Raw genomic sequence first — 12444 nt, forward strand, 5'->3', positions numbered from 1 at the left:
GGGGCTTGAGTCTCTTCCCTCTTTGATTGGCTCTGGCGGGAGGGATGATGCCTATTACAGGTGAGCGGTTTTCTTATTGGCTACTGTTGTAGCACGTGCGGGGGAGGAGCTTGCGGAGCGTCCTGATTGGATGCGGTTAAGGAGGGCGGGTCGTTTCACCGCGCACAGCCAATGACCGCCGGGCTCCTCTCGCCGGCCCCGACCCCGGAGCGCTGATAAGCGGTGCTGGCGGCGCCCCCAGTCAGTGCGGCGGGCGGTGCGGGCCGGGGATGGCGGGGGGGCTGCAGCCGCTGCGCGCTACCGTCCCCTTCCAGCTGCAGCAGCGCCGCGGAGACGGGGGCCGGGCAGGTAACGGGGGGAGCCGGGCACCGCCGGGGTGCGGCCTCGGGGGACCCCGCGTGTCCTCCGCACCGGGGGCGGTGCTGGGGCCCCGAACCGGCACCGTGAGCCGCTCCGCCGGTTCCAGCGGCACCTCCGGGGGCCGAACCGCTCTCAGCGGGCGAGCGCCTCTGCGCCCCGGGCCCGGCAGCCGAGCCGGGCGTTCGGGAGGTTTCTCGCTGCTGCTGCGGGGGTGGAAGTGAAAGAGAACGAGACCCGGGGCAGCGGAGGGGGAGCGGCCGGGCGGGCCCCGCTGCACCCGCGTGAGGTGGTGTCAGAACCCTGTGTCCTCCGTTCTGTGCAGCTCATCTGGCTTGATAAACAGGCGATAAGTCGCGCTGCGCTAGCGGCAGTTTGTCCCCAACTGCACTGCTGAGGTTTTTTCAGGAAGGCTTTTTTCGATGTAACTTTTTTGTGATCAATGATCGTGTTTGGCTTTTCTTGATGTGTGTGTCGCTTCTGGCTGCGTGTGGCGCTGCTTTTGGACGCTGGGCTCTTGCTTGCTCTTTGTTATCTCCTGAAGTACCAGAATAGCAGTGAAACTCTTTGTGGGTCGGACGTGAGGTTGATTGGTTTGTACCGGCCAGAGCGGTTTGTGCGGCGGGTCCCTTGGTGTCTGCTCCCCCCGCCGAACCGCTGTGCTGTGCGGAGGATGAGCCCGTCTGAGCGATAATTAACAATTAACGGCCCCTCCTGGGGTCCTGTGCTCCCTGCTTGAGACTCGGGCAGGGCTGGTGTTGAGCAGAGGAGCCATTGGAAAGCTTTTTGTTCAGCTTCCACTTGAAACAAGTTAAGGAAATGAATTCTGTTGGGTGCAGTTCTCTCCGCTCTGGGCTGCGCTGGAGCCGGGTGGAGCCGCTCGGAATGGGGCGGTTACTCGGTAGATCCGCTGTCAGAGGTGAAGCAGCGGGGGGAGCCCGGTGCCGGAGCTGTGGTTGCTCCCCGGTCGTGCCCGCAGCTCCAAGCACACGAACCAGAGCTGCTGCTCCTCACTTCTTCCTGGCTCCATGCCTCGCTCTGCAGGACCCTCAGTGTTTCCTCTTGATCATAATAATTTCCTCTGCAGTTTTGGAGGAGTCTGAATTTCCACTCTGGCTCAGTCCATTCCCTGCGTGTGCAGGAGCTGCAGTTAAACCAGCAGTTTAACCCAAGCCTGGAGTGCTGGTGATCAGAATCCAACTCTTCTGCTGGTCCCTGGTGTGCGCTCAGCCCAGAAACCGCTGCTCCCTCCGCTTTGCGCGGCCGCTCTGGCTGCAGGTCTGTGCTCGGGAGACGTGCGGGGCCATGGGGCTGATCTGCAGCTGCTCTGGTCGCAGAGGATCCGCTGAGCCCGGGAGCAGCTGCCACGGCCTAACCCTGTGAGAAATACCGTCAGAGTGCAGTGGGTTCTGCTTGTGCAAAGCTGCGTGTTGAAATCCTGTGTGGACACAGCTCTGGCGCTGCCCCAGCAGGTCAAGGTGACACTGATGCTCAAGTTCTTCAGATTGCTTTATCATTTGAAAAACAAACTTTGAAAGAATTAAGGTGAAGGTGAGGAGTTCAGCTGTTCCTCAGCTGGCGCTGGGCTGCGGGCCGGGAGCCCGTTGGAGGGAGTTGCTGTTTGTCCGTGTCCAGGAAAACCAGCTCAAGCCACCCATGTCCGCTGCTCGACTCCCTCAACGGTGTCTGCGGGTGCTGCGTCCCGGGCAGCCCTCCAGGTCCTGCGCAGCTCCGCGGTGTCGGTGTCCGCGGGGCAGAGGGGTTCCGGGTCCCAGGGCTGTGCGGGGGGGTTCGGTGTCTGTGGGTGTCGGGCTGTGCGCAGTGCGAGCAGCGGCCGTGGGGCAGCGGGTGGAACCGCAGCTTCTGCCTCCCTGCGGTTGCAGCGCTCTGGGGGTTGCGTTTCTGTGTTGGTGTTGCGAAGAGCTGTGAAATCCCACCCTGGTGTGGGTGTGAGTTTCCCCTCAGTTACGAATCTCTAAGGGCAGATGGCCGGTGGTTTTGGGAGGTGTGGACACCTCCCTGGCACAGGCCTGAGGACGAAAGGCTCGGTGGCGGGAGCTCCTGCTGTGGCCACGTTGGCTCCTATGGCAGGAGCACCGAGGGCTTGTGTCGTTACCCTTTACTCTGCCTGTGAGTGCCAGGTTCATTCTCCTTGAAGCCTCTTCACACTGAAGCTGTTCTGTTTTCCCTGGAAAAGCGGGCGCTGTGCCCGGCCTGCGGAGGCTGCTCGTGCTCACCCTGCACCGCGTGGTTGGTTTGTCCTCCAGCGCCGTAACACGGACCCTCGCAGGGCCCCGTTCCCAGACCCGCAGGGTCTGAGCAGCAGGTCCCTATGTTTCTGAACCACCTCCTGCTGTTGAAGGGTCGGTTTCCCCAGGGTGAGACCTGGTGGGGGAAGGAAGGAGGTTTCACAGCTCTGCAGCAATGGGAACTGTCCCCTTGCTTGCTGTGGTTTCTTTGGTGGAGACGCGGGTAACGCAGCCGTGGGGAACGAGCTGCAGACACTAACGAGGTTCTGAAGGAAGCAGCAGGTGTCTCGCTGTTAACAGGGAGCGTGTCCTGAAGTGCCAGCTGGACCCGAGGCAATGAGCCTTAAATCCATGTGGACCTTGCGTGGCTGTCGGGACTAATCCTGCCCTCGCCCTCCTATGCGGGGCTTTGTTCTGCCCTTTCCTCACCTAGAACCCGAATTCCGCTGTTCAAATGGTATTTTAGCTTATGAAAAGGTGTCTTCAACAGGCTGTGTCCTGGAGCAGCCTCAGCACCTTTGTGCATGGAGGCGTTTGGCAAGCACAGCACAGAGCTCAGGTTCAGTGCTGGTTTCAGTGCTGGTTCAGCGCGGTTAATGCGCTGCCTGCGGTGCTGTTTTGGGGAGGGAGGCGGGAGTGTCGTACCCAAAGCGCCGGAGCGGAGCTGCTCGGCCTCCCCGTCCGTGTGCGGTGGTTTGTCTGTCTGATCACAACGAAACACAAACCTTCCTGCTGGCTCCGAGTGCGTGGGTGGTGACGGTGCCCAGGTGGCGCCTCTCCGTCCCGGTCCCCGCTGAGCCCACGCGCTCCTCCTGCGGCCCGGCCGGGGGTGCTGATCCTCCCGCGGTTCCGGTGGAGGTGGGAGCGAGGACAGGACGCTTCCCTGGGGAAAATGAGGCTGTGGGAGAAGAGCCGGGGTTCTTGGTTTCGGAAATCTCATTTTCTTTCTCTTCCCGTCCAGCCAGCGTCCCCTGTGCCGCCGCGGCGGAGCGGAGCCGGCGAGCGCGGCAGCCCCGCGTGCACCGCACGTCCTCGCTGGACACCGTGCTGGGCTCCTACCTGCTGGGACAGTGGCCGCGGGACCCCGAGGGAGCGGCCGCCTCGCGCGTGAGCCACAAAGCCACCCAGGTACCGACCCGCGAGCGCGGGAGCGTCGGGCAGAGGGGCCGGCGGAGCATCCTGCCCGCAGCTCTCTGCAGCTTTTCTCCCCCTTTCGCTTCCCAGCTTCAAGTGACTGCGCTCTGGTGCGGGGTCGGGGTTTCCCTGGCCCCGTCTGGAGGCCGGTGGCCTCTGCCTTTCTTCCCTGCTGTTGGCTCCATGCTGCTGCTTTTCCCGGCATTGGGGCTGAGCCCCGATGTGGAGCTGCGGCTCCGTGCCACGCGCTGCCTGTGGCCGGGCGCCGCGGGGAGGGCTCCGCTGCGCTGGATCTTTGCTGTTCAACAATTTATTATGGGCTTGTTTGCAGCAAATTCTCAATTGGATGCCAACCTCCATTGTCCTTTCCCAAAGCGTTCTTGCCTGTTTGTGTTTGGGTTGTAGTGCCAGGAGCTGCGAGGGCAGAGAGCAGCGGGAAGGGCTTTGTCTGTCTGAGTCGCGGTGGCGTGCGGTGCCGGGAGCACCTGAGCCCCGGCTCCAGGGCTGCTCGTGTTTGCTGCACGTGGCTGTTTGGGGAGGGTAAGGGTGCAGCTGCTCCTTCCCGCAGGTGGTGCTGCTGGTGCTGCGGCCCCTCGGGAGCTGACGGCTCCAAGTGCTCCATTTTCCTTGCAACGCACGTGGAGCGAGCAGCGATCTCTGGGGTGTGTGTCTGTCTGTCTGCGGGGCTCGGACACATCCTGGGCTCCAGAGCACCCTGTGTATTGACAAACGTTCCTCCAGACTTGGCCGCTGCTCCCTCGCGGTTACCGGGGTCCGCGTTCGCCCCGTGCGCTGCGGATCGGTGCTGAGAGCTGCAGGGCGCCGTGGTGCGCTGGGGAGCGATGTGGGTGCGGGGGCCGGCAGCCCCGCTCGCAGCTGGAGCCCGGGGCGTTATCTCGCTCTGCAAAGGGTTTTTTCTGTCCTTTTTCTGAGGAAGTGGTTTCACCGCAGTTAGTACAAAAGGTTCTGTAATTTCCTTCTGCCTTGCCGGGCTGCCCGCGAGAGCAGGGACGCGGGTGTGCTCTTCACGTTCGGGCCTTCCTATTGCAAAGAGCCTCTGTGCTTCCGTTTCAGGCCCCGGTTTCAGTGAGCAGCGGTGCACAGCCCCCTCGGGTCCCCAGCGGCCCCGGGCCTGTCTGAGGGTCCGTCACGTTCCCACAGCTGCAGCTCAGGTTCCCACAGCCCCGCTCAGGCCCAGTGTGGGACAGGCTGTGGGTCCCCGGGACCTTGGCCCCTCTCAGCCCCACGTGTGCGATCTGCTGGGACAGAGTGACACGATGTTTTGGGATGACGGCCAAATAACGTTTGAGTTGTTTGGGAGAGAGGGTCTGGGGTAGGAAAGGAGCTCGGCTGTGCCGGGATGAGCAGCAGCTCGGGGCTCAGTGGGAATCGGGGTGAACCGGGTGCTGTGAATGGGCAGAGCAGCCGCGGGACGGACACACGAGAGCAGCCGCAGGACGGACACATGGACACACGGACAGGCGGCTGTGGCTGCGGGGAGCGCGGCTCACAGGGTGAGGGGGTTTCCTTGGGGCTGCGAGGGCAGGAGAGGGCTGGATCCCTGCCCGGAGATCACCTGTACCCCGGGCAGCAGGGGCCTCTCTGGGTGACTCGCTCCTGTGCCTTAAGTAGATTTTAAAGCCCATTTGCGGTGCTGGAGCGAGTCAAGGGCGCCGAGCTCAGCGGAAGGAAGTTCCCACCCTTCGATCAGAGCGACAGTGCGTTCCGATTCCCATCGATACCGGAACGTCGCGCTGCTGGGGCTGCGGCCGTGGGAGGCGGCGCCGGGGCCGCTTCTCTGCGCGGAGTCGGCTGGGACGCGAGCGGCCGCACCCCGGCAGCCGCGCTGGGTTTGGTGCCACCTGCGGCCGGATGAGGGTTCCTCTTGGTGACGCTGCTCCAAACAGCCGGTCCCCGCGTCACGGCCGTGGGTGGCACAGCGTGGTTGCGGTTGTTTCTCTGGAGCTGTGGGCTGGTGCGCTTTGCCCTGCCAGGTGGCTGTGGTTGAACCGCGGACCCGGCGCAGGTCTCTCGCTGGGCAGGTCTGTGAGGTCCAGTTTCCCGATGGGCGTGAATCTGGCCAAAATGGCTTTGTCTGGGCAGATGTAAATAGGTGGCTGTCTTGTAACGCACGTCACTGGGCGCCGTGTTAACGGGGGGACGCGGGAGCAGGCAGCGGTCGATCACGTATCCTTAGGACTCTGCCAGAGTCTCCAGGCGGTAAATGTTTGATTATTCTCAGCCATGTTTCTCGTCATTTCAGACTCCAGTGTCCTGGCACCACGCGGCAGTGGGGAAAGCCGGCGCTCACCAGCGCTCTGCGTCCTGGGGCAGCGCTGATCACCGCCAGGAGGTAACGCGGCCCTGGGCAGGAGGGAACACAGACCTGGGCGGGAGCTCCTGTGCGCCCGGGGGGCCGGGACCCGGGCTGGGGGGCCGGGACCCGGGCTGGGGGGCCAGTACCTGGGTTGGGGGGGCTCGACCGGCTCTGTAGCTGCGGCTTGTTTGACAGATCATCAGGCTGAAGCAGCAGCTCCAGCGGACGAAGCTGAATGGCAGAAGTGGCAAAGAGAAGGAGAGGAGCTCCCCTCTGCTGGGCGACCACGCTGTCCGCGCGTCGCTCCGGGTGCGTGCGCGTCCGTGTGTCCTCAGGGGGGAAGGCGAGCTCCTCTGGGTCCCCCTGTTCCCAACCTCTGCCCCATGTCCCTGCACCCACTCTGCGCGCAGCGAGTTCACCCGACTCCCAGCAGCCTCCGCAAGGCTTGTGCTGAGCCCGGAGGGCTGCGGAACAGGGCGTAGCGGCCGAGTGCACGTGGATATGATGAGTTATTGGTTCTGGGTCATTGCAGGACTCTCCTTCGGGTTTCCTTTGTCCATCTCCTGTTCTGAGGCTCAGCCCCTGCCTGCACCGGAGCCTGGAGGGGCTGAACCAGGAGCTGGAGGAGGCGTTTGTGAAGGAACAGGGGGATGAAGAGCTCCTGCGGGTGAGTGAGGGTCACAACGTTGTCCTGAATCCCCTGGGGGGGTCCCGAAAATCTCCTCTGAAGCCTGGATCTGTCTCTTGGCCATGGGGATGGTCTCTGCGTTGAGTTCAGTTTGTTCTGGGCACGTAAAAGTCTAAATCGGGTCAAGTGGCCACTGAGTTCCCTCCCTGAAACTTGCTGTGCTGTGAGAGATCAGCCGGTCCTGCTCCCGGGACAGGGGACACGGTGACAGCTCTGACGGGGTCCCAGGCTGTGTCCGTGGGCTCTGTGCAGGGCGGGCGAGGGGACACAGCCCCAAATCGCTGCTGTCACACACGGCCCCTGCAGGCGGGGTTTCCTGCTCTGCTCAGACTTTGCTTCCTCCCCAGATTTTGGATGTTCCAGACGGACACCGGGCACCGGCACCTGCTCAGAGCAGCTCCGGAGCCACGTCCCTGGCGCTGGATTCCAGCAGCAGCCTGTCCCTGTCCCCGTCCACGCCACTGCACCCAGTGGCCGCAGAACCTTCCCCTGCGGTGGACGAGGGGCCGCCAGCCCCCAAGGACAAAGGTAAACGCTGCAGGCGGGGGGCAAAGGGGCTGGTGCTGTGGACCCCGGGGTGCAGCGGCTGCTCCGTCCGCACTGACGGGGCCGAGGTGCCGCGGGCTCTGGTGCCGTGGTTCAGCTGCGCTGGAGCCGCAGCAGAGGGCGGGAGCTGGGAGCTGCAGGGGTAAAATGCCGCAGCTTCGGGGGGTCGTGCCTGCGGCCCCGGGGGCCCAGAAGAGCGTCTCTGGGGTCGAGTTACAGAGTGGTGTTGGATTCTTTTAAAACTTTCTCAGTCTGTGCTTTCTTTCCCTGCCAGATGAGGGCGGCTCTTCACCAGTCCCGGCCTTTGCTGCCTCTCCCCGGCCCAACCACAGCTACGTGTTCAAACGGGAACCCCCCGAGGGATGCGAGAGGGTTCGGGCCTTCGAAGAAGCTTCGTAAGTAAAGGAGCTGCTGGCAGCAGAGAACTTGTGTGAGGTTGGTCCTGGGTGGGGGCAGCTGAGCTGCTGTTGCCGCAGGTGTCACCGCTGCCCCAGGATCAGAGTCCAACCGTAACCCACCCCAGCACTGCCCCATGTCCAGCCCTCCAGGGATGGTGACTCCAGCCCTGCCCTGGGCAGCCTGTTCCAATGCCCCACAGCCCTTTGGGGAAGAAATTGTTCCCAGATCCAATCTCAACCTCCCCTGGTGCAACTTGAGGCCGTTTCCTCTGCTCCTGGCGCTTGTTCCTGGGGAGCAGAGCCCGACCCCCCTGGCTCCAAGATCCTTTCAGGCAGTTCAGAGATCAGGTCTCCCCTCAGCTCCTGTTCTCCAGCTGAACCCCCCAGGTCCCTCAGCCGCTCCATCACACTTGTGCTCCTGTGGATCAATGTTGTTTCAAGACAAACCAGCCTCTGGTGCCGCTCTGTCCAGTCGTGGGGCTGTTGTGCTATCGGGATCCTGGCGGGGTGCACAGCTTGGGGTGTTTTCCCCGCAATACCCCGGGGGCGTTGGTTCCTCACGGTGTCCCCGTGTCTCCCGCAGCTCCCCCAGCCCCGAGCAGCCGTTCCAGCCGTCCTGCCCGGACAAGAACAAAGTGCACTTCAACCCCACGGGCTCTGCCTTCTGCCCCGTCAGCCTGGAGCAGCCACTCTTCCCCAGCGCGGGGCTCCAGCCCCCCAGCGCAGGCACCTTCCTGTCCTGCCCGGCCCCCAGCCCGTTCCTTGGCGCATGGGAGGACGCAGTGGCCGATGGCTCCAGCGAGGTGTCCGCGTCTCCCGCCCTGAGTTACGGACCCTGGAAGCGCGGGCAGCCCAAGAAGAGCGTCTTCCACAGCTCCCTCGCGGTGTGAAGCCACTGGGAACGCTGGCAGCGGTGCCGGCTCCTCTGCCGGCCTGGGGAGCCTTTGTGCCTCGGAGGTGGGATGTGGCGGCCCTGGGACTGACACCGCAGCGCTTTCCGCCAAGGGCGATGGAAGCTGAAGCACAAGGTGCCGTGGGGCGGGCTCGTTTCTCAGCGCCTCCCCTGTTCGAAGCTCTTTCCCGTGTGACTGTTCGGGTGAACTCGTGCTGGGCGGTGCAGGAAGGAGGTTGAGCCGGGAGGGTTCCGGGGCCGGTGGGGCCGGTTGGGCGCTGCCCCCGTGGGCTGGGGAACGGGGATGCCCTGTTGTCTGCGCTGCAGCCGCTCCCACAGGAGCCGGGGGGCCGGGCCGGTGCAGGTTGTGCTGTGGGAGCTCCGGGGGGCTTGGGCTTGGGTCCCTCGTTCTGTGAGCAGGACCAGGGGCTCCGCACTGTGCAAGGACGGGGAAGCGGGTCCGACTTGGCGCTGTTGTGGAGGCTCTGGCGTGTGGAGGAGCAGATTTTGTTGTATGTGATGTAGAAACTCTATTTTTTCCCAAAGACACTATTTTTGCAGCCGTTTGGAGTTTGTTTTGTGTCTCGGAGCTGAGCGGGAGTGCGGGAGGGGCCGCGTGGGCTCGGGGCGTTTGTGAGAAACCAAACGCTTCGGGCAGCCCAAGGACTTTGGGGTTTAACGTTTTGAGTCGTGGTCCCGGTCTGCACAGGGGGGTCCAGACAGAACTCCCGTGTCTCCGCCGCCGTTCCCAGGGTTTCCCGGGGTGAGGAGCCGGGGCGGCGGGAAGGAGCGCGGAGCTGCACAGGTAGGGAGCTGCAATGGGCAGTAGCGGTGATGTGGGGCTGGTGCAGGGAGGGGAAGGTGCTGAGCATGTCCTGGGGCTGTGCTGGCCGGGAAGAACCAAGCCAGGCTTAGTGCTGGACCCGCTGGGCGCAGCCCGCGGCTCAGCTCCAGATGGGGCCTCGCAGGCGGATTCGTTCAGCGCGGAACACTGAGAACAATCCGGCTGCGGGGGAAACGCAGCGCCCGGCTCTGCATCCCCATCAGAACGTCCCCAGGATCAGATCAGATCCAAGATCAGAGTTCGGAGAAGGGCTAAGAAGCTGGTAAAGGGTATGGAAGTGGGATTTAAAAAACAGCCCAAAACCATCCCCTGGGAGTGTCCTGGTGTCGCCAAAGGCAGCCCAGGCTTCTGGGTGGGTAAAACCACCTAAAATCTCATCCCATGGAGCAAAGCAGCCATGGAATCACCGCCCTGTGAGGCTGCAGAGTGGGCACAGCCCCCCTGCCTGCCCCTCATCCTGAAAAAGGGTGAAGATAAGCTGGTTTTAATGCTGACCTCTACATCTACCATCACACACCTCCCTGGACGGGCCGGGGTCCGGTGGGGGACACAGGGCAGCCATGGTCCCAGGAAGCTGCTGCAGGATCATCACCGGCTGTGGGGACACCGGCACAACCCCATGGGGACATCGCTCGGGTGGGAGCTGAAAGGCAGGAGGGGAAAGAAGGAAAACCCCAGGGATTTCCCACTTTTGGTTTAATTCAGGGCCCTGCAGAATGGGCTGAGGAGAAGGTGCCTGAGGCAGAGCCCGGCTGCAGCACGGAGGAGCAGGATGAGACCCCCTGCGCTGGGTGAGCCAGGGGTGGGGTTTAGGGTGCAGGGGTTTTGACTGATCCTTCTGCACTTACCCTGGAGCCACCTCTGTGCCACCCTGTGCCTTAGACACCCCATCGGACCCTGTCCCCGCTCGCTGGTGGCAGGGAGCTGAGCCTAGGAATGCCACCAGGTGCTCTGTGACATCAGGCAGAACAGGGACAGAGAGGTGACAGCAGCTTGGGGTTTGCCTGGGTGCACCCAAGGCCACCAGGGCCACCGCCCAGAGGGTGAATCATCTGCGGGGGTGGGGCAGGGGGACATGGGGGGCTGTGGGGGAACCCATTTCTGCAGCACCCCCTGTTAGACAGCCCCTGGTGCTGAAGTCACCTCCTGCCCCACCACAGCCACAAAGCCCTGGGCTGCAGCTTTCCCAGCCGTGTCCTCAGCGCAGCCCCGCGGGCGCCCCTGTTCTCAGCGCAGCAGGGCTGGGCAAGCAGGGGATGGACACCAGAAAGCCACCAAAACCGCGTGGCCCCTCAGCCACCAAAGCTGCGAAGCAGCCACCGCGATGCGGCTCAGCAGGAAGCCAGGACCCCTCTGGTGGCTCCCGAGCCCCATGGGCCTCCAGGAATGTGTCCTCATCCAGCAGGACCTGCGTGTCCAGCAGGACCTCCAAGTGCATGAGGAGATGCCTCCTTGGAGAGAGGGAGCCCACGTTTTGCCCATGTTTTGGTCCCTGCTTGTCCTCAGGCAGAAAAGCTGCAGGATGGGAAGGGGAGGGTGATGGAGGACGGTGGTGACGTTGCAGGGCAACTGGCCCGTGGCACATGGTACTGATGGCCAAGACGTACCCACCCGCGCAGGCGGCGTGCAGGAAGGACACGCCGAAGGCAGAGAAAGAAACACAGGTAAGGGTGGAAAGCTCTGCCCCCCCGTGTTCACGTGAGCTCTTTTGGAGCGTGCCTGCACCCCAGAACTACACATCTGTCATCCACACACAACCCTCAGTCTCCAGGGGTGCAGCTGGGCCGTGCCAGGGCTGTGTGTCCGTCTGTTCTCCTGGGATGCACAGGCAACGATTGTGCCTGGAGATGGATTTGGCCACTCCTGAGCACCCTGAGGTGGCCCAGCCTGGGGTGGACTCTGCTGGAGATGGGGGCTGCTGGTCCCTCCTGTTCCCGTCCCTGGGCTCACCCCGTGCCCAGTGTTTGATGGTGCGGGTGCACCGGACCCCCTCTTCCTTTGAGTTGTGACGGAAGGAATGGCAGACACAGGGCAAGAAGAGAAAGCAGCAGGTGAGCGATGACCGGGATCAGCTGCAGCAGCGAGCCGCGGGGGCCAGCACTTCCGCGGAGAGCGGCTCCCGAGCACCGCAGTGCGGAGCCCCCAGCCCCACCGGGGACAGGTAACAGCAGGATCACCCAGGTCCCCAAGGCAGAGGGATGGGTGCTGGGCAGGGACGTCTCACACGCATCCGTCCGCTCCCTCGGTAGGAAGAGCTCGTCCAGCCTGTGTGTGAGGCCGTACAAGGAGGGAGAGGAGTGGGATGAGGCTGTGCCGGAGCTGGAAGGTATCTCTGCTCCTCCCCATCCAGCTCAGCCACGTTGGCTCCATCATGCTGCTCTGAAACCCTCTGTCCCGCCTCGAAGACTCCAGCACGCTGCAGAAACCAGAGCAATGCCATGTGCACAATTCGGGAAGATCCCCATTTCCCATTGAGCTGTGGGGTGAGCCCAGACCCCCGTTTAACCAAGTTCACTGCCCCGTGCTGCCAGCAGACATGGCTGCTTGCAGGATCAGCCCATGGCCATGAGGACCAGCTGCCAGGAGTCTGGAGTGGCGTTTTACCCCAAAACTCAGGGCAGTGTCGTGTGCCGCCGGTGCGAGCAGCCGGGGTCCCTCCCAGGGCAGGGGATGGGGGTGGCGGCTGCTCTCCCTTCCCTGGTTGAACCCATTTGTGAGCAGTAGTAACCCCAGCCCTGCTGAACCTGCACGTTTTGGGCTGCGTTGAGGCTGCTGGTGTCAGGGACCGCTAGATGGTGATGTCTGTACGCGCTCGCTCAGACGCTTTCCACTTCTCTGCTGCTTTCCCACCATCTCCCACTGCGGACAGGGACGGATCCCCAGGGAAATTTCCCCCGTTGCAGACAGTGGGGTCCTGCAGCTTCCACAGACGCAGCTCCTGCAGCAACACTTGGATCCGTGGCTCTTTTTAATGCTACATTTATTCGTGAAAGCACCGAAGTGCTCCCTCTTCCCGGAG

The 12444-nt window shown here is 63.3% G+C and overlaps 1 protein-coding gene across 1 annotated transcript; it reads left to right on the top strand.

The window, feature by feature from the left end:
• Positions 1–198: 198 nt before the first annotated feature.
• Positions 199–8844, top strand: FAM117A (family with sequence similarity 117 member A). Its single transcript, XM_065856222.2, has 8 exons — positions 199–348; positions 3568–3734; positions 6004–6093; positions 6253–6366; positions 6590–6724; positions 7093–7273; positions 7566–7686; positions 8273–8844. Exons 1-8 carry the CDS (start codon positions 270–272, stop codon positions 8577–8579), a joined length of 1194 nt encoding a protein of 397 aa, XP_065712294.2. The 5' UTR covers positions 199–269; the 3' UTR covers positions 8580–8844.
• The last annotated feature ends 3600 nt before the right edge of the window (positions 8845–12444 follow it).

Source organism: Patagioenas fasciata, chromosome 22 (assembly GCF_037038585.1).
Source record: "Patagioenas fasciata isolate bPatFas1 chromosome 22, bPatFas1.hap1, whole genome shotgun sequence".
NCBI lineage: Eukaryota > Metazoa > Chordata > Aves > Columbiformes > Columbidae > Patagioenas > Patagioenas fasciata.

Bases quoted from the DNA above. Each gene is read 5' to 3' on its own strand.
- FAM117A (XM_065856222.2), top strand. From the start codon at position 270: ATGGCGGGGGGGCTGCAGCCGCTGCGCGCTACCGTCCCCTTCCAGCTG. The intron at 6,367-6,589 runs GTGCGTGCGCGT...GGGTCATTGCAG, and splicing joins CTGTCCGCGCGTCGCTCCGG to GACTCTCCTTCGGGTTTCCT. The intron at 7,274-7,565 runs GTAAACGCTGCA...TTTCCCTGCCAG, and splicing joins GCCAGCCCCCAAGGACAAAG to ATGAGGGCGGCTCTTCACCA.